The 23,840-nt window shown below is 42.3% G+C and overlaps 2 protein-coding genes across 5 annotated transcripts in view; one reads left to right on the forward strand and one right to left on the reverse strand.

Annotated features, from left to right (window-relative positions):
• The window catches only part of LOC117746457 (dipeptidyl aminopeptidase-like protein 6), a 58,036-nt gene extending 38,233 nt beyond the window's left edge, over positions 1 to 19,803 (forward strand). The window contains exons 4-26 of the mRNA XM_034555595.1: positions 3,159 to 3,253; positions 3,346 to 3,420; positions 3,498 to 3,550; positions 3,957 to 4,038; positions 7,591 to 7,711; positions 11,012 to 11,166; positions 11,395 to 11,492; positions 11,617 to 11,743; positions 12,299 to 12,337; positions 12,440 to 12,547; positions 12,627 to 12,718; positions 12,824 to 12,871; positions 12,958 to 13,070; positions 13,778 to 13,825; positions 13,936 to 14,034; positions 14,120 to 14,189; positions 15,010 to 15,204; positions 15,300 to 15,354; positions 15,485 to 15,581; positions 15,681 to 15,736; positions 15,847 to 15,919; positions 16,023 to 16,096; positions 18,533 to 19,803. Of these exons, the coding sequence (XP_034411486.1) occupies positions 3,159 to 3,253; positions 3,346 to 3,420; positions 3,498 to 3,550; positions 3,957 to 4,038; positions 7,591 to 7,711; positions 11,012 to 11,166; positions 11,395 to 11,492; positions 11,617 to 11,743; positions 12,299 to 12,337; positions 12,440 to 12,547; positions 12,627 to 12,718; positions 12,824 to 12,871; positions 12,958 to 13,070; positions 13,778 to 13,825; positions 13,936 to 14,034; positions 14,120 to 14,189; positions 15,010 to 15,204; positions 15,300 to 15,354; positions 15,485 to 15,581; positions 15,681 to 15,736; positions 15,847 to 15,919; positions 16,023 to 16,096; positions 18,533 to 18,679 (2,120 nt within the window). The 3' untranslated portion in view covers positions 18,680 to 19,803. The remainder of the gene's footprint in view (positions 1 to 3,158; positions 3,254 to 3,345; positions 3,421 to 3,497; positions 3,551 to 3,956; positions 4,039 to 7,590; positions 7,712 to 11,011; positions 11,167 to 11,394; positions 11,493 to 11,616; positions 11,744 to 12,298; positions 12,338 to 12,439; positions 12,548 to 12,626; positions 12,719 to 12,823; positions 12,872 to 12,957; positions 13,071 to 13,777; positions 13,826 to 13,935; positions 14,035 to 14,119; positions 14,190 to 15,009; positions 15,205 to 15,299; positions 15,355 to 15,484; positions 15,582 to 15,680; positions 15,737 to 15,846; positions 15,920 to 16,022; positions 16,097 to 18,532) is intronic.
• Positions 19,804 to 20,643: 840 nt separating this feature from the next.
• The window catches only part of arhgap21b (Rho GTPase activating protein 21b), a 31,764-nt gene continuing 28,567 nt past the window's right edge, over positions 20,644 to 23,840 (reverse strand). For 2 of the 4 annotated variants that reach the window (XM_034555932.1, XM_034555930.1), the window contains exon 24: positions 20,644 to 23,733. In XM_034555932.1, coding sequence (XP_034411823.1) covers positions 22,168 to 23,733 — 1,566 coding nt within the window. In that variant the 3' untranslated portion in view covers positions 20,644 to 22,167. Of the gene's footprint in view, positions 23,737 to 23,840 lie in introns of all 4 variants that reach the window. The other 2 variants (XM_034555931.1, XM_034555929.1) reach the window with 1 other exon arrangement.

A 23,840-nucleotide genomic window follows, 5' to 3' on the forward strand; every position in this document is an offset into this window, starting at 1 on the left:
CCTCTGTGACCTTGACAAGGTAGCATAGGAAGCAGCCACCTGTGCTCAGGCATGTTGGCTCCGCTGACTCGGGGCCCTCTGGTGTTCAACAGGAAAAGTAACGAGAATCTTTTTCACTTTCTGCCTGATGAACTGAATCCGTGATTCATCAATCACAGGGATGTTGAATACTTTGATTTTGTTGTGCACTGTAGAACAATCTGAACCAGTGTCCTTCTGTGTCGGAAGTAACTACCAGTACTGCTAATTAATATTTAATAGAGGTAAGGTCGCAGAGTAATTGGTTCTTGTATCCTTATTACTTATTAAAGGATTGAAATACTCTTGAAAACTCTTTATATTTCTAGAGGTCTGGTTGTCATGTGGATGAGGAACCGTGATGCCTGAAGCAGTTACATGAATTCAATCATAACGATTGTGTGGAAAGGTGTGCAGATAAGCCTTTAAACATCTGGATTTGAGATAGAAGTTGGTTTGGGGCTCTCAGAGTGTCCCTATATAAAGCTGATGTCGCTAACCAGTCACTTTTTGTCATGTGATCGTCATTTGATCATGTTTTTTTATTTTCCCAAACACGCAATGGCCACTTGATAGCTTCCTCTGGGAACACGATATTAAGTGACCCTTGAGTTAAGAACTTTAATCTTCAAACATCTTTTTTCCAAGGTCAACAATGAACTTGGTATGCTTAAATACCATCTGATTCTGCCATTTCTTCCTCCTGGTACAGGACATATTTGGACAGCTGGCCATCTGAAATAAAACAAAAAGATAACATATTTAAGACTATAGATTAAACAATAAATATGTGTTGTGTCATCACTCCCCTCGCAAGAATCTGAAAGGTTATTTCCCTTCAACACTAAACATTATAGACGGCGGTCATACTGCACAAACGAGCTTCTGAATATGTGTCGTAAAAATTAAGTTATTATGATAGTCAGTGTTAATTGCCCTTGAGTTGTGTTTGAAAGCAAAACAACAGAGAGGAAACGGTTATATTTGCTTCTCCACCTCTTCCTACAGCAACGTACAGATGTGTATGTGCACATCTGAATGCAGCTGTCTCTATAAATAAATTCCCATTATCACTTTCACACATGCAAACTCTCGTCTCCTGCTTGTGTGACAGACGCATTACGACCTTACATCTGTCCTTTTGTTCGACTGTGAAGACTGTTCCCCCGATTACTTACATTACCGGCTCATTAGCGTGTGATTAGTTGAGTTCCTGTGTTTCTGCGTCCTTCATCCAAGACGGAGATTAGAGCGCTCTCAGCACCTGACGACACCCTGACAATCAGTCACGTGACATTGCATCTTGTCAGTTAACTTGATGCAATCAACTTCCATTTGCTGCTAATGACCTTCTGATAAGAAACCCAACGGGACAACCTCACACTTCAGTACTCCTCGTCAATATTTTGTGGGCTTCTTTAATAAGCGGTGTGTAATTGATCCCTGTTGCTCTTTGATCACTGCTTGCCTCAGTCGTCTTTGGACTCACCTGTGAGTTCCTCGCACTCAGATCCAAAGACAAAGAAATCGACCTTCAGACTCTCAAACAAAGACCTGCTGCTGTCTGTCTGATGCGTTTATATGTCGGCGATATAACACAATAGAGAAGTATCCAACGATGTAAACAAGGTATTAAAAAAAAACATCTGTGGCTAAGTTTGCACATGAAAAACTAAAACTAAAGCACCATCTTTGGCAACTGAGTCCCCATCATTTTCTCTTTATGACTCCCAGCTCAAATGAAATGAAATTAATTTGGCAGAATTACAGTTCCCATCCTGGACCCAGTATGCACTGACATTTTCAACCATTGTTTGTGTCTGCCTTTACTAAATATTGGCAGTAAAGTGCAACATAACAAACTGTGCAACTCTACAAGATGAACATTTCCACTGTTACAAACCGGTGTCGCCAAATTAATTTTTTGAGCCAGCCACTTTAACGATTCCATGGTGCATTTCTTTCGCCATTTAAAAGTCAAAAAATGTTTGTTTGATCTTTGGATTGTAAAATTCCATCTGTTGAGGAAAACACACTTAAAATGAGTGTTGCAGAGAGTTTAATGCCACCGAGTCGAGCAGCATACTCAAGCAACATGCACAGTGTGACTTTTTATTGCGAAGGTACCCGGAGAAGTCTCTTCTCATAAAGAGGAGACCTTTCTAGGGACAACAGCATTATAACCGTCCACGGAGGAAGACGCACTGTGCCTGGGCACCTTTTTAAAGACTTATTAACTTCAATATTTTTCTACCTAGACCCTATTTTGTTCATGTTTTTGTTTCTTGGTGACTAATGTAGAACCATAAAGTAGCCAATAAACCTTTGTTGCAAGTAGTAGTATGCAGGAATTACCTTTCCAGACCAGATCAAGCGGAAGGTGAAGAAAAGCTTTCTCTGCAGGACCCTTTCCATAAAGTTGTCAGACAGGTAGAATTACAATCTGAGCCTTTCAGTGGCGATAACGAGCACTTTTAGTAGACGTATGATGGAGAAAGATTGCTTTAAATGGTTTAATTTTAGCTCGTTTTGGGCTGCAGCGTTATCGTTCAATGCCAGACCAATTTCTAAAAATGTTGTTGGAAAATGGGGTCTTTGTTTGAAAAATACTGAAGTGACCCTTTTAAGATAGAGCTAGCAGTCAGCAAATTAGCCAGCACTAAACAGAACAGCAGACATTTAGTAATGTTTGCAATGTTTGTGTTTTCCGTGAAAATGCTCTGGAAAATCAACTATACGCAGCAATATCCATCTTTTCAAATAACTTCCAATAACAAAGATGCACATGTATTTTCATCCAGTATGAAACTATCAAAAGGCGCATAGAATATTGACCATATTAAAATAAGGCCTTCCTTTAAATGCCAGAACGATAATAGCGATATGCAAAACATCAATAAGGATATAAAAGTAATAATTACATTATGAATGAATACCCTAAATAAATAGAAAGTAAATTAAAGGTTAAAAAAAAAGGGTTTAATTGCAATTTGGCTTACTCAAGATTATTGATGAAGGTGAATGAGGAGGACAATACACGATAAAGACCGTGTAGTAATCTGGATGGAGAAACTATAGATGACGCTATAGTTTCGCCCCTATCCCCCTTTGATGGTTGACTTTTATTTTGCCATTTACAGACAATGAGCTGCTGTATCGTACAAGGGAAGGGGATGTTGTCAATGTTAATGTTGACACAAAGGAGAGCTCTGTTATCGTTCTGAACCAGTTGTTTGTGAGTATCGTCTTACTCCATCTTTTCAGTTTACTTCAATACAGCTGTAGCTGGTGTGTCGCTTACTGCCAGTGTGTTTTGGACCCATGCAGGACCGATCCAGAGCCACCAGGTACCAAGTGTCTCCAGACATGCAACATGTGTTGTTCGCCTTTGAGGTGAAACCGGTGAGTGTCGCCTCGCACCATCTAATTGTTCCCAGACGTTTTCCTTCTTTTACTGTGGCGCTGTTTTGTCTCTGCAGATCTACCAACACTCCTATGTGGCCAAGTACATCATATACAGCCTTGTGACACAGTGAGACCAACCTCTGTCATGTCTTCTTTTTATTGTCTGTCGCCTTGCGGCCTCTTTTCTGCACAATAACATGCCCTCGTCCTGACCTGGTGCAGGCAGTCCACTGACGTCAGTCCCATCGCTTGTGTTGCCTTTGAGGGGAATGCATGCAGCCTGCCCTGTTTTCAGCCTTTCATCCATCTATGTCTGCTTATATCCCCACTGTTCTGTATTTAAAAATGAGTCAAGCAAAGTCAGCTTGTGCTAAAAAAAAAAGGATGTGGAAGATTGATGAAGCCCACAGTGAGGGAACAAAGCCAAAAGAAACACATAACTTCCTTGTTCTGACTGTGCATTTATATTCTGATACAGGCTGCATTGTGCATAGAGACAAAAACAGTATTGTTTTAATTCTTTGCCTCCACAGGGAGACTTGGCCTCTGAAGCCCCCTGAAGTGCATGAAGCTGTCCTGCAGTTTGCTGGATGGGGACCTCGAGGCGAGCAGCTGGTAAGGAGGCCGTACCCTCGAGATTACACTGTGAACCCTGGCACACTGGTGGAATCAGACTGGCAGTGCAGAGGAGGCACAGTAGTGGTCCATGGTTGGTCAGGGTGGATCAGACAAATGTCGTGGCGATAAGAGGTTTATGTGCACGATAAGGACCGCTTTAAGGATCTCCAGGGTGAACTCTCTTTGCTTTGATCTCCATCAATGTCACCGTGAAGCCACATGATTTTTACTTTCACAACTCTGTGACAGCACATGAGCTGGTGAGAGCCACAGTGGCAGATGGTATCTGGGGGGCACAACCCCCGTGGCTTGGACAGCCTTGGGTCGCTGGTGGTAGGGGGGTGGGGGGAGCAAACACATGGCATTTACTTTTGGGGACCGATTGTTTTTAAACACACCGGTTGATTGGACACAGTTTGTACAATCGGGCCAACTCAATCAGTGGCTTCCTTTCGGTTTCATTGCAGTTCTTTTTGGCATTTTCTTTCATTCAATTTCTTCCCTGTTGGTATGATGTCTCTATGCAACGAGGAGTAAGCTTTAAAAAGTATCTTACAAGTAGCTGAAAGTCTGTCAAAATATTTGCCCGGAGTCCTTCGATTCAACGCATCTATATCCAAAAAGGGACCTCTTTATGTTTATTTTCAATCTGCACTCATAAGCTGCACAGGACAATTTGTTAGAAGAGTTTAAGCTAGTAGGAGGCCCCGGGGAAGACCGAGGACACGCTGGAGGGATTATATCTCCCGGCTGGCCCTGGAACGCCTCGGGATCCCCCAGAATGAGCTGGAAAGTGTTGCGGGTGAGAGGGAGGCCTGGGTCGGCCTGCTGAACCTGCTGCCACTGCGACCCGACCCCGGATAAGCGGCTGATAATGGATGGATGGATGGAGTTCAAGCTAGTATGAGATCAACAGTAGCACAAGTAGTAACGTTTTTCAGTTTAATGTGTGTACATAAGAACATTCTGGTCATGAAAATGTGTATTCATCTGTAACAGAAAATTGTCCCCAAATTACCGGTAATGTAAAATGTCCTCACATTTTGAGTAATGCTGGCTTAAATTGACTGTGCCCAGCTTTTACAGGAAATTATTAAGCCTTTAAAAAAAATAATTAAACTATATATTTGTGAGCCATTTTTAAAGATCCTTTTTAACATCCTCAGCAGAAACTATTGGGCTTGGTACCAAAGAGCAGTAACAGATAAAGTAAAGAAAAACAACTACAACATGGTTGGTTTTGGTCTTGTCATGCAATTTTTTTAGCAATTACAAACATTTGAAATCATCTTTTAACGAGCTTTAAAGTGCCATTGACCCAAGTACCTGCTAACCTTTTGTTTTATGCTCTCGCCTACTGCAGTACTCTTTTATTTCATTTTTTCCTCTTGTTGACTCTAAATGAGTGCCTGTTTGTGTTTCATCAGCTCCTACTTCCAAGGTTTCTCTTCCTCCATAATTGCTCTTATTGCATCATTTGCTTAAATTACAGATATATTGCTGTGAAAAAAATATATTAACATTTCAAGTGTGCACTGAGACTTTGCCTGCCAAGGGAAGAAAGCACATTCATTTGCATTTGGTAATAGCATACCTGATTGTTGTTACTTCATTTCATTTAATGAACAGCCGAAGTCATGCGAGAAAAATGAGATGAGCTTTCGTCTTTTGAGTCCGTCTGCCCTGTCCATGTTGGACATGTTTCCCTTTTTTTTCTCCCTCCCTCTCTCTCTCTCTCTCTCTCTCTCTCTCTCTCTAAATTTAATGATTTTCTACGTTTTTCAGAATCGGAGCAATTTATAATCAAGTGCTTCGTCAGCACATAAAGAGGTGTTTGTGGCAGTATGTGTGCAGTGAAGCATCAGATGTACAGTGAGAGGAGCGGGGAGATGAATCCTGCAACGCTCCTCTCATTAAGCAGCATGCAGTTACTCTACCGTGACAGAGCAATCAGTGAGGCTGGGTCCACACACACACACACACACACACACACACACACACACACACACACACACACCTGAAAAAGAGGTCATATTGACACAAAAGAGCATGGGTAAAAAGGGATGGATGGATTTCAGGAAGAAAAGAATTGGGCAATATTTCACAACTAAAAACACATGCAAATGTATTTGTATTTGTATTGCATCTGTTTATTTTGCAGGGACAATGCACACCAATCAACAGTCAAACTGTAAATGTAATTACAAAATGTCCAATAAGATAATGCAACTAAGATTCATCGATAGACAGACAGTGAGAAAGTAAAGTGTACCTCCAGTATGAGCACATATACAACACTGAGGCACATAACACACATCAACACTGAACAAGACAAATGCTCACGTACACAAATCAAGCGGGCAGGACAGAGGGTGCATTAATGCTTCACGCCTGATTGGCAACACGCCATTCCTCAAGGCCAAGTTTGAATACATTCATACGCAAAAGAGAAACCCTGCCATGCAAGCTCAACAGGTATCTTTGATGCTGCTACTTTCATCTATTCACCCCTTTGAAATGACTCTTTTCTAGCCTTTTGTTTATTCCGTACTTTCTTTTTCATCTGAATCCCTTGAAAATTAATAAGTAATCGAGTGAGTGGGCGTACGTGAAGACAGTGCCACCTGCTTTTCAGAGGCCAATCCGGATCAATTACAACTAAACGCTGTAACGAGTGCTCTGCTGACAACCAGTCTTCTTGAATCTACAGACGTCGTGTCTCTCTTTTAATCATTTGGTGTTCCTATTGAATCAACGTTTTGAGTTTGAAGTTTGACTTTGGCCTAGACGTAATTCATAATATTGGGAATACTGTGAATGAGATATTTCTTGTAACTCTTTGACAGACACCTGATTTCCGCTATGTTGCGTGGTGGTTTTGCAGCATTCACCAACCACCCTCTTCCTTTGCTCTGCACAATCCGCATTGATCTGTTTCCCTCTGATGTTGATCCCACAACGTAAAACTTAGATTGTCTTCACAGCCGCCAGAGATCAGAGCGAAAGGAGCCTCGTCTCTCTCTTTCTCTATTCTTGTGCCGGCAATTTTGACGGCTGAGATTTAACCGAGGAGGTTTTCAGCTGTCGGCACGTTCGTCGCACCAACACGATACCAATCAATCACACTTTCATCTCCCTCCTATTGGCACCAGGTGAAGTGGCCAAAACCCTGGAGTGGATTGACTGAGGGTTTTAAATGCCTGTCGTGTCTCAGCTTCATTAGCAACAGACAGGGGTGTCATACTGCTTTGGAGAGGAATCCAGCTCCAACTGCAATTAGGTATCTGCTCATAAAGTGCTTTAAGCCAGGTGTTGTCCGAGACTGTGTTAGTGTCACTGTGTTCCTATCTGGCTTCAGCCTAAAGTCACGTACTGTAGATGGAAAGATGTGAGATGCAGAGGCTGAGGAAAAAAAGAGCCCCAGCTTCACACGACAGGAAATTGGGATAGAGGCCTAAGCCGAGCGTTATAGCAAAACCATTCCAGATTGCGTCCAGAGACACGGAGACTAATGGCGGTTCTTCCTTCTGCCTACTTTTCTCTCTCCAGATCTTCATATTTGAAAACAACATCTTCTACAGATCAACAGTGGACAACCGAGCGATCCGCCTGGTTTCCACTGGGAAAGAGGGCGTCGTCTTTAACGGCCTCGCTGACTGGCTGTACGAGGGTAAGACGTCCACAAACGCGGCTGCACCGACGCACAACAACGCCGAGGAGAAGATTTCCATGTTGCACATAGCAGACTTTATCCAGAGTTCATAGACGGAGTGGGAATATTTACGTCACTTTCTAGAATTGTAATGTAAGTTTAAAATGACATTGCGTGTCCAAGCGTTTGTGGACACAAGAGCATGTGATCTTTGGGGGGGGGGGGGGGGGGGGGGGGGGGGGGTCTGTTCCTCCAGACCAAACTCAGAACACCATTTCTTCTCAGACCTCATTTTGTGCTTCAGGGTATTGTGATACTGAGAAGTAAAATATCACTGTACCCAGTAGCGTTACGATTTCCCTTAAATCTGCATTTATTTATATTTGGTGACTTGGAGGCAGCAGAAACCAGCTGTACACGGATATTATATCACCTTTTACGTTGATATGGCGAATGTGTTGGCAACAGTTGATTGTTTACACAGTTTGGGGTTTCCTGAGGGAGTTGTTTGTCTCTTCAGCTGCTAAATGCTCCACTATGTTACTGTTTGGCGTTTGATCTGATTCATGCAGAACAGAGTCATCTCTGGGTTTGTCACAAGGAGAAATCTCCTTTAATACCCAGGTAGCCCTGTGATCATTATCTGAATAAAGATATTAATCAAAGAGCCTTTAATTGGATCGACGGTGCCTTGATCATCATGTGCACAGACTAAATCCAACCAACCTACGGCTGCGTTGTGTGTTTGTGTGCATGTTTCCATTTGAAGGTGCACAGATGGTTGTGTTTCAGTGCCCCTCCCTCTCTCGGCTACCTTGTTTTTGTGTTCAGGCACTTTTGATTAATTAATCACTGCAAGCGCTGCGATCTCACTCAGCAGATGTTCAAAAGCCAACGGATTTATAATTGAATATGAGGCATTTTCTGATTACTGCATATGCGAGACAGACATTGCAATTATAGATGACTTGAACATGACTTTGGTTACAGATTTCCCGCGTTTGAGACTCATTTTTTAAAAAAAAGTTTAGGTTTCCCCTTTAGTAAGTGACGACTTCTGTTTCTGGCATCGTTACGATTCTACATTTTGGATTTATTCAGTCGGTGGTTTTTAATTAACAATGTATATGTAATTGTATTATGTACAAAATGCCAGTGTTTATGAAAGAAATTCTCTTACGGTGCATTAAGCTTTAGGGATTATTTCTTTGTTGTCGACACAGAACATGACATGAAAGAAGTAATCTATTTTCAAGACTAAAGAAAGATTTGTCTTGCTATGTTTTCCTCATTCATGGAGTTATCGGCGGATAACAGAACAGTCTCACAAAAGCAGTAATCACTTAGTGTTCGTCTCTCACGCACAATGATCACAGTGTTGAAAGTATGCACTGTATTGGTCACCTATAGGCAAAAGGTTGTACATGTGGGTCAAGGTGAGGCTCCCTCAACAGATTCTGATTTATGTCTTCTAAACTCTTAAATATCCCCTTTAAATTTCCACTTTTTAACTTTTACGCATGTATAAAAGTGCCATACAATAAATGAATAATCTGCTTGTTGCACGGTTCATTGTTACAGTTTATCATGCAGATATTGTTGAAACACTCACTACACATTTCTATGGCTTCAACCATTACATCAAATTGAATTTTTTAGGTGATGGACAGACTAGTTTATTAAATGATTCACAGAAATGTGAAATAGCGTCTTGTGGGTCTCTGTTGTTTCCGTCTGCATGAGCCCTTTCCCCATCTGATGCCTCTGATGCAGTTATTGTCATGCGCAGAAGGCTGTCACACACAACTCAAAGCCGACCCACAGCTCCCAACACTGGTAGTGTGTGAGCTCAAGAAACACCGAACCGCCCCCGCCTGTTTGTACCGCCGTGACAGGAGTCTTATTAAATGCTCCGACCCACATGACACAATCGATCAGATGCATGATATGTTGTGTTCTTGCTGGGTTAGAGAGGAAACCGTGTTGGCTCGTATTCTGTGGGCACAGGGCGTGAACATCCTGCTGCACTGCAACAAACTAGTCGACCTCAGACTGAGAACTCAATCAAATGTTGAGAATTCCCCACTGAATATTGTCCTTTTTTCAGTCGGATCTTGTTACCACGTAATTCACCCAGTGCATTCACAGAGTGGAGAACAAATGATGACATCAATGATAATACCTCATCAAGGTTGGGTTGAATCATGTGTTGCCAAGAAAAGTCTATTAATTTGATATCCACATGTAGGTTCAGTATAAGTTTGACTGTAAGTGCTTTTACTAGAGCTCTTCTGCCCCCTGCTGGATGAAAACCACACATTAGGAAACTGCTGAAAAAAGGAAACTGGATTCATAGAAGCTCAAGTGCAAAGCCTTTCAAAGTAATCAGATTTATCCTGTGAGAAGGCAGAAATGCATCCTTTCTTTGTCTTGGTTTCTTCCTGAATGTCAGCTCCCTCAGATACAGTGCATATGTCCATCGATCAAACCCTAGTTTGAACTCAAAGGGAATATTGGAGGTCCACTGTCAACAACAGAACATTCAAAAGGAACAATGAAAAGCAACCTATACATATATAACATTTTCCACACACTTAATTCACTCACAACTCGATAGGTTTTGCTCAAAAATCAAGAAGAAAAAAAAAAAATCCTAGACTATTACATAATATTTACAGTGATTCAAATTAATTGAATTAATTCACAGGCATCCACATCATAACCAGCATCAGCTTTGTTGACCAATAACATGTGCACATGTAAATAATTTGACTCATTCGTGTTTAAATGGTCTCAATGCAGAAATAGCTAAAAACAAGGTCTGGTCGAATAAAGGTAAAGACAGGACTATTATGTACACAGGTATATGTGAAATGTGTATCAATAATTATATAAATGTAAAAAGCACCAATGACCAACAAGAGAAATAACATCAACATGGTAAATCTGCAATGCCACGCTTCTGGATTCTGTCAACATGTAATATGAGTAAATAAATCACACATGCTGGTAAAATGGTGACATATTGGAAATATATTTATCATTGTCAGAATATAATAAGTACATAAACACCAGCTAAGAGGGAAACTGCAGATCGAGCAATGGAACACGTTTTACGTGAGTGACGTTGTAGAGTTGCAGCTCAATACTTTGTGTCATGACATCTTTTAAAAGAGATGTTTACATGGATTTTATTTTTATATTTTTTAGAATGACTGTGACAGTCAGTCAGGTCTCTAGAAACGTCCACCTTCCAAACTTGTATTCTGGCCTTCAGTTTCATGCTTCAAGCTGTACGTATGTTCCTTTTTTGAACAGAGGAGATCCTGCAGACACACATCGCCCACTGGTGGTCTCCAGACGGGCTGCGTCTGGCCTACATGACCATCAATGACACGCTGGTGCCCAGTATGGAAGTTCCCTTCTTCACAGGGATGCCGTACCCTGCCACCTTGGAGTATCACTACCCAAAGGCAAGTCTGCAACTCTGCTGGACAGTGAAAAGTACTTTCTATCTGTCTATAAAATCTTTCGGATCAATCAGCGGACAGAATATTTTTCTTCCAGATGTTTAGAGTCCTTTGACAATGAGTCCAGGACAATGCCAAGTGTGTTTAAATGACTTTGATGGAACTTGTTATACTCTGAAGACGACAGAATTCCTCCAATTCCTCACTGTCTTCAACTCTCTGCCCCTGCAGGCTGGGGAAGAAAACCCTGTAGTGCACCTGTCGGTGGTGAGCCTCAACGGTCCCCTGCACACCGTGGTGATGAAGAAACCCGATGACCCCCGAATCGGGTGAGTGACAGCTCAACGGTGCCTTATTGTGTGTGAAGTAACAATCAACAAAGAGTATTTTCTTGAGGTAGCTCGAAAGCGGGCGACGGCGGTGGTGATGCACTCTCACTTTCTGGTTCTCCAGGAGGGAATATTATATCACGATGGTGAAATGGGCCACCAGCACAAAACTGGCTGTCAACTGGCTGAACAGAGGCCAGAACAACTCCATCTTGACACTGTGTGAGGCGACAACGGGCGTCTGCATCAAGGTGAAACCTTCGGCAAACGTTCCTATCCCAAAGTGTGAAATCTGCGTGTTTATTTTGTGTAAAGGATAAATCTGGTGATGCTTTTCTCACCGTCAACAAATCCATGAAAAGACCAGAACACCAACAATGTTATCATCTATTGTTGTCCAAACACGATTAAAGACACACCAATGAGCCAACATGGTCCCTCATTATGATCTAGATGGGCACTGTAGTTTATGTTAAGTCAATCCTGAGCTCACCAAATCAGCACTATGCAAAGTCCAGTTTGGGTAAACTTTGCTAAAAACCTCTTCTTTTTTTAAATTATAGGTATATTTTCATGATAATTTAAAAAAGGAATTGTTTCGTACTTTAGTAAATACTCCTACTCTAACATGTCTCTACTGGAAGGACACACTGACACACTGTTGTTCTGGGTCTTTGTTCAATATCATTTGTTTGACAGAAAAATAATTTCACAGTATATCTCAGAAACTATCTTTCATTGTTATGTATGTTTTGTCAGATTCAAGAATTGAATTTAAAATCGTACTTGTTTTTTTTTCTCTCCAGAAACACGAGGATGAGAGTGAGAGCTGGTTGCACAGACAGGTGCGTGAATACAGTTCTTTCGTATTTATTAACAAACAAATGAAATAAGCTCTGCAGACACGTTGTGGGACATGTGCAGATGTTTTGGTCTTCCATCTGCAGAATGAAGCGCCGCTCTTTTCCCATGACGGACACAAGTTCTTCTTCACCAGAGCAATCCCTCAGGGAGGGAGAGGAAAGTTTTTCCACATCTCGATGTCCACCTCTATGGTAAGCAATTGCACACTTGCCCTGGTGCTATGATTGACGGCTTGGTGCAGTGTGTTTATGGGCCTTTACTTTCCTCTAGCCTAACACTAGCACAGACATCCTTCAGTCCTTGACTTCTGGAGACTGGGACGTCACCAGGATTTTGGCCTACAATCATGAAAGGAACCTCATGTAAGACATGTTTATGCTTTTTATTAATGTATTTATTTTTGACATCCTGTGCTGCTAAACGGTGGTTACTCTGTAGTTTGATGATCATGTCTGGATGCTTTCCAGATACTTTCTGAGCACAGAGGATGACCCCAAGCGGCGGCACTTGTACAGGTAGGATTTTCCTCCAAGTTCTGAGTACTTGTGTGTGTGTTCTGCAAGGGTACACACAATGATACTCACCCCACGCCGTCCCACAGTGCTGACACAATCCCTCCGTTCAACCGCTGCTGCCTGTCGTGTGAGGTCAAGTGCGGCTATGTGGACGTTTCATTCAGCCACAACATGCAGTACTTCCTACTCAACTGTAAAGGTGAGTGTCTTTGACCTCGAGGCGAATCTGTCTTCGTAACAGTGGACTGAGAGCATCTTACATCCCAGCACTCCCGAGAATGAGAGTCTTCTGGGGCAGTTCGGGAGGAAGCGTAACTGAATTAGTGCTCCATGTGAGGTTGAGAGCTTGTATCGAACTGGACATTAGCAGGTAACCTCAAACCACTGCTGGCTCCATCTGATCAGCCGCACAAATGATGTATTGTGACTGCGTGCCAAGAGCCATGTGAGCGCCAGTGAGCTGCTCACAGAGAGCGTTTGGTCTCTGCTTTGACTATTTCTCGCCTAACAATGCATTGTGTTGTTGTTTACTAGACATTCCTTGTGTCCTGTTTTGCCCTTTGTGGCGTCACCGCAGGGGCAACACATCATCGTGGTTTCTATGGAGGCTGATTTGTTTTGGAGGCTCGCTCCAGAGAGGAAAAGTGCCCGTGGCGTTCGTCATTAACTGGATCTTTGGGGAGCAGCTCCTTTGAGAAATAATAAGCCACTTCCTCATGGGACAGAAGTAGATAATTAACTGCAGAGCTGGCTGAGAGGGCTGTTGTTGGCTGAAGTCTGTTGAAGATGAGACAGGGAGAAGGGTTTCAGAGGCTCTATTTGAGCCTTTTGTGAGTGCCTCGTTACATCGAATAAACTATTTGTGCATTCCTGTGAACTGGTTTTCCCCTGAATTGTTCCGTGCAGGTCCAGATGTACCGAGCGTGGCTATCTACAGCACCGAGGACAAACAGAGTGAGTGCCGCCCCGGTAGTGTTGACTTGCCTTCTTCGCCCGCGTTTGAATGTGTTTTCAGTGATGGAGAGGTTTTAACAAAAGGACGCGTTTCATCTGCTTCACTGCAGAGGTGTTCGACGTGGAGACAAACGAAAGAGTAAACAGCACGTACAACAATCTGCAGATGCCCAGAGTGGAGTATGAGACCATCACCATAGAAGACTACAGTATGTGTTTGTGTTAAATAACCAGCGACAAAACGATCCGTGTGTAGGCAGCCATCTTGTATTAACCGTGTCCTCCCTGTCATAGCTCTGACCATGCAGATTCTGAAGCCAGCTGGGTTCGTGGATACAGCCCATTACCCCTTACTGCTGCTAGTGTAAGTATTCATTTATATAAAGAGAACATCTTTATGAAATAGAGTACAGATTATTGTCGACACTTGAATGAAGCAACTAACAATTACTTTAATTTGCGTTTTTATAAACTACAGCAATTTAGTATTGCACTTCTCTACATTTGGGGGACTCGCAGGTGTGGTATTAATATTATTTGGACATCTTGACTCGTATGGGTCAGGATTTAAAAAAGCTTCCTATAATGCAACTTAATAGAGTCTTTTGTATATCCGACCGGCCTGCAAAGGGCGTACTGCCCCAGTCTGTAAAGCAGCCTTTAATCATTGTTGATTGTTTGGTCTATGAAACCTTGACAAATAGTCCCATTTGTTGTTATTCCTCACGGCTCAAAGTGAATTTGTCAAATTGCCTATGTTGTTGTCAAAGATATTCACTATTCAAAGTAAATAGCCAAGATTTCAGAAAGAGATTTCAAGAAAGAGCCAACATTTGTGCAGCTACAAACGGCAAATGAGACTCTTGTTGGATAACACAATATAATACAAACTACAATATCCCACACTAGCTGCTACATTTGTGAAAAATGTAGTATTAAATAGTTTAATAAGGTGTTGTATTGCGTTGCATTAAATTGCAAGGTACTGCTGCCGTGTAAAGCATCCCTCTGTTCTCATTTGTAAAGGTTCATGTTGATGTTAAAAGCCTCTTTGTCCAGTTGTGATTCCAACAGTCCTGAAATAAAATATGTGCCTTCCATTTAACAAGATCCTCATTAAATATTAATCCCCGAGTAGTGTGTCAGTCCTCAAAATGACGACCGCGGCTGTGGTGTTGCTACAGGGACGGCACGCCTGGCGGGCAGATGGTGTCGGAGCAATTCCGGGTAGACTGGGCCACGGTTCTGGTCAGCAGCTTCAGCACCATCGTCATTCGCTTCGATGGCCACGGCAGTGGCTTCCAGGGCACCAACCTTCTGCACGAAGTGAGGAGGCAACTGGGAAAACTAGAGGAGGGGGACCAGCTGGAGGCACTCAGGTCAGACTTCTGCTTTAAGTGTACGCACGAGGAGGCGTCCGCCGTGTTGCAGTCCCAAAACACTGCAGGCTTTACCAGCTTTCTTTAATTTTTAGGTTCATATCCAAAGAGTCCTATATTGATCAGAGTCGAATGGGAGTTTATGGAAAGGTAAGGAGAACATATGCTCAAAAAGGAGCATGAACTGAGATGAATTGTAATGTTGTTGCAACTAATTCCCATCAAGTGGAACTAATTAGACTTCTTTGTGTGTTTCTGTGTGTCCTCTACCTCTGTTCAGGCCTATGGAGGATATTTAGCCACGATGCTTCTCAGCTCGTTTAACCAGCTTAAATGTGGAACAGCAGTCTCCCCCATCACAGATTTCGAGCTATACGGTATACCTTTCCACATATTTTTCTTCTATGGATGTGTTCAGATGAAATGCTCATGGGACGCACGACCTTTCTGACTTTTTCCCTATTTCCAAATGGCAGCATCTGCATTTTCGGAGCGATACCTGGGCTCAAAGACAGATGCACGAGTATATACGGTAACGTTTGAATGTGTCAGTCTCTCTGCACCAAGATGTTTGGCTAAAGTGAAAAGATGTGGAGTCCAGGGTCATTATATGAGGTGGATCTCCCTCTCTCTTTCCTTCAGATGGCCAATTTAGCACACAGAGCTGGCCAGCTTCTGCAGAAGCAGTACTTGATAATTCACCCGACTGCTGACGGTAACAGGCATGCTTTCTGTGTTCTACTTCTCAAACACTAACTGTTTCACTGTGGTCGTGCCCTAATGTGTTGTCTCCCATTGTATATTCTCCACTACCACAGAAAAGGTTCACTTCCAGCACACAGCCAAATTTATCAACCATTTAATCAGCGAGAAGGCCAATTACTCTCTACAGGTGAGTTTCTGTAATAAGCACTGGACCTGGCGTATGTAACATGTATCGTGATTACATTTGACCCCGTTTGTGCCTGAATGGGAGATTTTATGTTTGTACAGAACAACAACTCTGAATTTAGGTTTGGTACGGAGGAAAAATGTAAAGTGTAGTTTGCAAAAAAGTTAATATTCTAAATTCTGCCATGCTACTAATATAGCCTACATTTAAACATCAATAAAACACAAAAGAAGCGATAATGCTAACATGCATTTTATTAAAAGAAGCCATCAGAAGGAATATCTCACAAGACATTCAAAATCTAATTTTTAAACCTTGTATTTCTGCACGGTTGCAGATAAAGATTACATTAGATATTATTAGTTTATTAGATGTATTAGGTTATTAGTATCCGTAACCCAACCTGTTTACATCTAACAAAAATATTTGTGCATACTATATTATATAAATATGATTCAATTATTGACAGCTTTAAGTTTTCCGAAGAATTGCCGTTTAAAAATAACCTGCTGATCCCCCGTAAAACCCACCGTACCCACGCACTGCTGTTGGCAGAGCTTCTCACCGAGCAATCAATTAGGCTATTTAATCTGCTAATTATTCATTTATTAGGCATATTTCCTAATTTTGGACCTTGATCATTTCTTCTGCTGCACAACTGAGTGATTCATACCAACACAAATGTCAGCAGCAGAAGTAAACCCTGAAAACAACACCACAACATCCATTACTAGCTTTTCTGGAGCTTTCAATTGTGTCCTGGGATCTTCCTCGTAGATCACGTTTGCCCCCTACGTGAACATGTTGTTCTTCCTGAGCACTTTAAGGACCATGTTGGTTTTGGGCAGATGAACTTCTGCAGAGGGAGATTATGTGGTACCAGCGAAAGCTCCACTAATGGTCTCTGGGTCTCTCGGCCGTTTCCAAGACCCAAAATGAACTTTCCTTTATTAGAGCTGCGACTAGCGACTATACTTTCATTACGGATTAATCTGCTGATTATTTTCTCAATAACTATACAATGTCTATCCAAGGTGCTCAGTGTCCAAGGTACAATCTTCAAGTATTTTGACCAACTAACAATCCAAAAACCCAAAATATAATATGTAAAATAAAGAGATGCAGTAACTCGTCACATCGGAGGAGAAGCTGTAACTATCTACATGATGTCCACGGGTTCTAAAAAGTATTGAAAGTTGATAAATCAATTTAATAATAATTATAATTATAATAATTATAATAATGTACACTTTTATTGATCGGGGACATTTTTCTCTGCATCCCATCCTTAGTTATGAAGGAGCAGTGGGCTGCAGTTCAGTGTCTTGCTCAAGGACACTTTGACATGCAGCTACAGTTAAGGCCATTAAAGTGTATTAAGAACTCTTTTTCTGAGGTATTACATGATGCAGCTTGAATGTAATCGCCGTGTAGGCACGTAGTGGAATTATATGCCTTTCATTTATGGAATTATGCCAGATTTTACGTTGTCCGAAAAGGACAACCGTTCAACCAAGAGCACAAGCTGCCCGACTCGCTGCCTGCTGCTTGTACGCGCCACATAAAGGTCCCTTTAGACCCCTGGCTGTCCTCTGCTAAGACGTTGTGTAGACGGCTTGTCCGTCCGTCTCCTCCTCTCGCACGCGATATATCAGGAACTCCAAGAGGGAATTTCTTCTAATTTGCTGGTCAAAGGTCAAGGTCGTTTTGACCTCCAAAACAAAGTGTTGGGCCATAACTCAAGAAGTGTTATGCTAATAATGACAATTTAACAGAAATGTGTAACAATCTAAATCGTATTGGCATATATATACTATCACATACCATAATGATTTCAAATTCAGAAATCCTGCAAATACTGTGCCAACTTGTATTTCATGCCATAATATATATTATACTATATATATATATATATATATATATATATATATATATATATATTTTTTTTTATTTTTTTTTACAATATAGTCTAATATAACTTTTAATGAATTAGTTTTGGCTTACTGTTGCGTACCATTTACTTGTTGGTGACTTCTTTCAACATACTCTCTTTCTACATTATTACACTTATTACAACATGCTGTACAATAACTTTTTATGACTTTTTAATATTACATTTTATTTATTCTTTACGTACTTTATTGCACTTTTATTTACTTTTTTTCGAATAATATACTACGTCTCTTCCATGACTTATTTCAACCAGCTTAGACAACTCTTTTCAGCCATGTGTATACACATACTATACTATACTTTTACAATGTAGACACATAGGTCCAGTCACAATGTGTCAATGTAGATATGGGCATCCTCGTATCGATGGTCATGTTCTCCCATTTCATAAACCAAATGGTTAAACATGACAACAGATGAATTGATAATGAATGTTGTGAGGTGCAGCTCTGTGTTAATCCGTTCCTGGGCACCTGTCGACAGATCTACCCAGACGAGGGGCACTTCCTGCACAGCGATGGGACGCAGCAGCACCTGAGCCAATCCCTGGTCAACTTCTTCGAGGTGTGTTTCCGGGTGCCGGAGATTCTGACCGAGGACCAGCAAGAAGAGGACGAGGACAACAGTTAAGCACGCCCCTCTGAGCGGGCCCCGGCCGGCTAGTGCAGCGCGATATGCAACGGAACCTTCTTACCCAATCAACCCACACCACGTGCTGCCCAATCTTGATTTGAGCGGCCCTTTGAAGCGCAGCACCTGCACGTGCTCCGCCCCCCTCCTCACCTCGTGCTGGCTGCTCGTGAGAAAGACTCAATAAGTCTCAGGCGTGAGCGGTCACGCCTCTCTCTCTTTCTCTCTCTCTCTCTCTCTCTCTCTGCTATTGGAATATATGAACTAGTACTCCCTCTAGTGGACAAATAGAGGATCAACATAACGCCCACTGATCTATGCCTCTCCATTCCAAACCAAGCACATTCATTGGGCACTTTCCAGCACAAAATACCTTCTTTTAACATTTACCTTTCCCAGAGGCCCCTTTCTAACCAATGTACTGATTGTTCTGTTCATGAGTATGATTACTGCTACTTTCTCAGACTGTCTCTGTTCAGTGTTGTGTCTTTGAGTGAATGTCTGGCTGCATCAGTCCGTATAGTTGCTTTACAAAACAAGGGCACACTGTTTAACTTTCCTTGTACTACGAAAAGCGTCGATCCTGAAAGGGTATGGGATCATATTTTCCCTCGTGAATTTATCGAATTGAATTCCTGTTCTTTTAGTCACTGTGCCTTACTGTGGGTGAAATGTTCATGTTGTGGTCCGACATGAACATAAGACAAATTAGTGAATATGGATAGGCCTTGTCTGAACTGTGGACTCAAAACCAGATGATGATTTAATTTAAGTAATAGCCAGTTACTTGAGAGGTAAATTAAAATCCCAAGTTATGGCACATTTTTATCTCAAAACATGGAAAGAACTGAATACAGAGTAGTTGTAAATCAGCTTGAAATATGGTGTTTTTTTGGACAAAAACTATTTAGTTTGCAAATAGTTCTTGATATTTAACTTCTAAAAACGAGTGAATGCTGAATTTCCATTATTTGACTGTTAAATGGATGGATTCTCTCCCCGTGTCACTTCTGTTAGTATTGTCAGTGGTTTCTAGTCAGCTGATGTACAAAGTGTATAAATCTTATATTGTTTAAGTCTTTATGTCGTATGTGCAACTTGTATATAAAACATTTTGAAATCTCTTTGTTTTGTTGTATTCTTGTACAATCTTTACAACATTCTGATGGCATGCAATTACTTTTTTAGTAATATTTTTTATTCTTTATTTTATATTCTTTAAATTTAGAGCACACGATACTATAAAAAATTATGTAGTATAACTATTTATTATGGAATGCTATAATTGGACAATCACATGCTATACTAAACAGACTTTTCATGACATACAATTACTTTTTATTGGCATGCTATATTTTGTATAACAAATTATACCATGACATTTTTATGGCATGGTATAATTTGCTATGATGTTATGGCATTTTAATATTGTGACTTTTCTATGAATTTGCTTATGGCATGCTATATGTTGCCATTTTCATGAAAGTTTTATGACATACTACGACTCGTCTAGTTTTTATGTTTTCATGCTATTACATTTTTATGACAAACCATGACATTTTTATGATTTTTTCATGACATACACAATTACTTTGTTAGGACATAATTTGCTATGATTGACATTTCTATTACATGCTCATGACATTTTTATGAAATACCATACTGTATAGTTTTATGACAAATATTCAAGATTAAATATTTTAATATCCAGGCTGCCGAATAACATGACATTATTGTCCCATCAGCTTGAAGTGCCTAAAAAGTATACAACCCACCTCATTTATTTATTGTTTTACTGTTTTATAAGATTGTATCAAAGTAGATTTAATGTGGCTTTTTTGTTTTACACTCAGCAACAGAAAGGGACCTTTAATAGAAAGTTTTAAAAAGCTACTTTTTTTTTTTTAACATATAGTGATGTGATTCTTTTCAAAAATGTGAATACAAATAAACATACACAACCATTTGCCATTGACAAAATTTATTTCCAGTGTTTCAGGAGTCTGTGCACAATCAGAGGAACACAGCATCGGTACAACGGTCCAGCTCAACGACGTGTTTCCTCACGCAGGACCTCGGTCCTCAGAAGTACCAAACTGCCCACAACACCCACACAGGAGCATCATCGTCTCACAATACTGTACTTTAATCTTGCAATCTGATGGAAATGAAAAGTAAAGCAGCTAAAACATGGCATTCATATTTACATTTAAGTTACTTATTTTTACAAGAAACATTTAAAATTCAAGTTCTGTTAAAATAAAAAAAAAAACGAAAAACAGAAGAGAGAAAAAAAAGTAGAAAACATGTTAAGACCAGAGTGTAATGCCTAAGGAATGGAAGCTCGGCATTTTGTTACGTAACCTCTAGAATGACTGAGAGTCCACAATAAAAATGTCATTCACAGTAACATCTTCGTGTATCTCAACAAAGACAATATGGCACCCTTAACAATTCATTGTGAGGCACTTCCTATTGTGAAAAAAGCAAGATTTTCTGATTCGAATACCCATTTTCTTTTTCTTCACACTTTTCCTTCCTCTTTGCGATCGACTGTCAGCCGCAAACACTCAAACACAGCATGACACTTGCATTAGAGGGATGTTGTTCGCTGCTCTGAAACCACATAGTTGGGATGAATAGGAACTCGTTTGCTATTTGCATAAATCCAGTGTCTCCTCGTCCCCTTTGTACCTTTGGAAAGGCCCTTCGACCGCACAGAGCTCGGAGGCAGTTCACACACACACACGCACACACGCACACACAGGCTGTACCAGAAATCACAAGTCGCGTACACCAACAATCGGGGTATGTACACTTCAGAGTGAAACACAAGCATCTAAAGCTTTTAGTCAGTATTACAGCAAGCATGTCTGTACATTCTTCATTTGGTTACTGAGAGACTCACTGACTTTGAACATAATAACTTTTACACAAAAATAGTTCCTCTGCAATACTAAAATCTGTTTCTCTAATTCCTATTCCTTCTAAGTCAGTTCATCCTTAAAGCCACTTCGCTAAACTTTTAAACAATCTCGACTCAAGTGTGACTGTTCACACTTGCACAAACTTCACATGCTCATTGCTTCATGAGCGACAGGTCCTCTGAATCTTCAGCATAACGGGGATCGGTATCAGCGGAGAGGACGTCCCCCTGCTGCGCCATCCCAAAGTCATTTGTCATTAATAAAAAAGAGAAATAAAAAAAAGGTAGAAACACCATTTAGTTTCATGCCTCATACATGAGCAAGATCAACGATCCCTGTGTGCAGTAATTCACTTCCCGGAAGCACACACACACACACTCACAAACACAACAATTTTTTCTTTTACAACATGCTCATTCTCTAACATTGGTCGCACAACACATTATACTGACAGACTCAAATACGATAAAGCAGGAAAGAAAAGTGTTGCACACTCAAGACTCCCAAGTGGGTACACATCTCACAGACGGAGAACATACAGTCACCCGTGTCGAACACCTCTCACAGGTACTGGTAGAAGCGCGAATGCACCACCTGGGAATTAGTGAGTTTATGAGGGTGAGCGGTGGCCGACAGGCTCAGGTCTTTACTCTGGGGGACGTCTCCGTTCAACACATCGGCTGAGCGATGTGGGAGGTCGGAAGCGGCCGAGGCTCCGAGGCTCTGGGAGTTTGCGCCACACAGCCCCCCCTGCTGTTCAGAGAGGTCCACGCTGACCTCCGGATTGCTGGTGCGGTGGCGCTCGCGGACAATCCAGTCCCGAATGGAAAAGTCTTGAGAGCTGCACTTTGGCTTCAGCTGGTCCACAGCCGACAGCTCCGACCGAGAGCCTGAGCCGATGCCGACATGCTGCGACCAGTCTCCCAAAACGGACAACTCGGCAAAGTCCCTCTGGCCGCCCATGGTGTGCCTGCGTCTGATGTTCTTCTTCTTGCTGCGGCCCTCGGGGGAGCTCCTCTGGCTGCCCACGCCAAACATGTCATCGACGGACATTCGCAGACGCACCTTCAGTCTGTCGGTGATCTTGAGCTTCCATGCGGGCTCCGCCTTGTCTAATTCGCTGCGAGACGAGGAGCTGAGGCTGCCTGTGGAGCAACCTTCGGCTGACGCCAGCACACACGACAGTCTGTTGGAACCTTTATCGCTCCACGCTCCGTCCAGTGAAGACTCGCTGACGGTTTTCTGTTGAGCAGCTTTCTTCCTGGAGAGGGTATCGCACTCGATAAGTCTGTAGGAGGGGAGGGGTCGAGGAGCTTCTTGCAGTTCTCGCTGATCCGTTTTCCTGACCGTGAACACCGACAGGTCGCTCTCGCTGTCCGTCTCCATCGGCCGTCCCTCGCTGATGAGCTCACTCCTCTCGTCGTCTGCGTCGTCTCCGCCCCGGCTCTCCGCCACAGACTGCACTTCGGGGCTGAGGGTGCTGAGTTCAGCTCCCGTCAGGAACGTCATGGAGGAGGTGGTGGAGTAGTCGGAGGTGATGGAGCAAACCTCCGCTCCCGGCCCGCTGGGGCAAGCTTCTGGACCCAGTGCCACAGCCTTGCCTAGCCTCACTCTGGGCACCGACGCCTGGGAGCTGGTGCTGTTCATCGTACCGAGGTCAGACACCGTGTCATCGTAGTTGGAAGGCGGGTCCGACAGAGAGGACTGGTGGGCCATCGGCACGCGGTAGCCGAGGTCCGGGGAATGGACGGGCGAGGTGTACAGGGAGCCACTTTGAAGGGCGCAGGGAATGTGTTCTGGAGGCGGAGAGGACTGCGATATCAGGCTGCACGAGAGAGACTCTTTCCTCTTGGGTTTCTCAGGTTTTTCCTCCAAGCTCTTCATGTGCTCGTCTTTCTCGCTGGTGTCATCCGTCTCCCCCTCGTCCTCGGTCCGGCTGCCCGGGGACCACATAGGCTGCTGCTTGCTCTCCTCAGTGAGCTCTTTCCTGGAGAACACAGCGTCCAGGTCGTCGTCTGAACTGCTCGGATGAGCTTTGTCCTTGGGCTTCTTGCGTTTGCGACTAGCGAAGAAGGAGGAGCGCAGCATCTCTTTGCTACACTGATCCTTCCCTGACCCCCACAAGCCCTGCTGATAGAGAACCAAGACTCATTAAAACAAGATTCAGGCATATAAAAAAACGCAAAGAAACAAGAATGAAGAAAATAATAATAATCAAATAAGAGGAAGACATT

This window comes from Cyclopterus lumpus, chromosome 17, assembly GCF_009769545.1.
Source record: "Cyclopterus lumpus isolate fCycLum1 chromosome 17, fCycLum1.pri, whole genome shotgun sequence".
Taxonomy (NCBI): domain Eukaryota; kingdom Metazoa; phylum Chordata; class Actinopteri; order Perciformes; family Cyclopteridae; genus Cyclopterus; species Cyclopterus lumpus.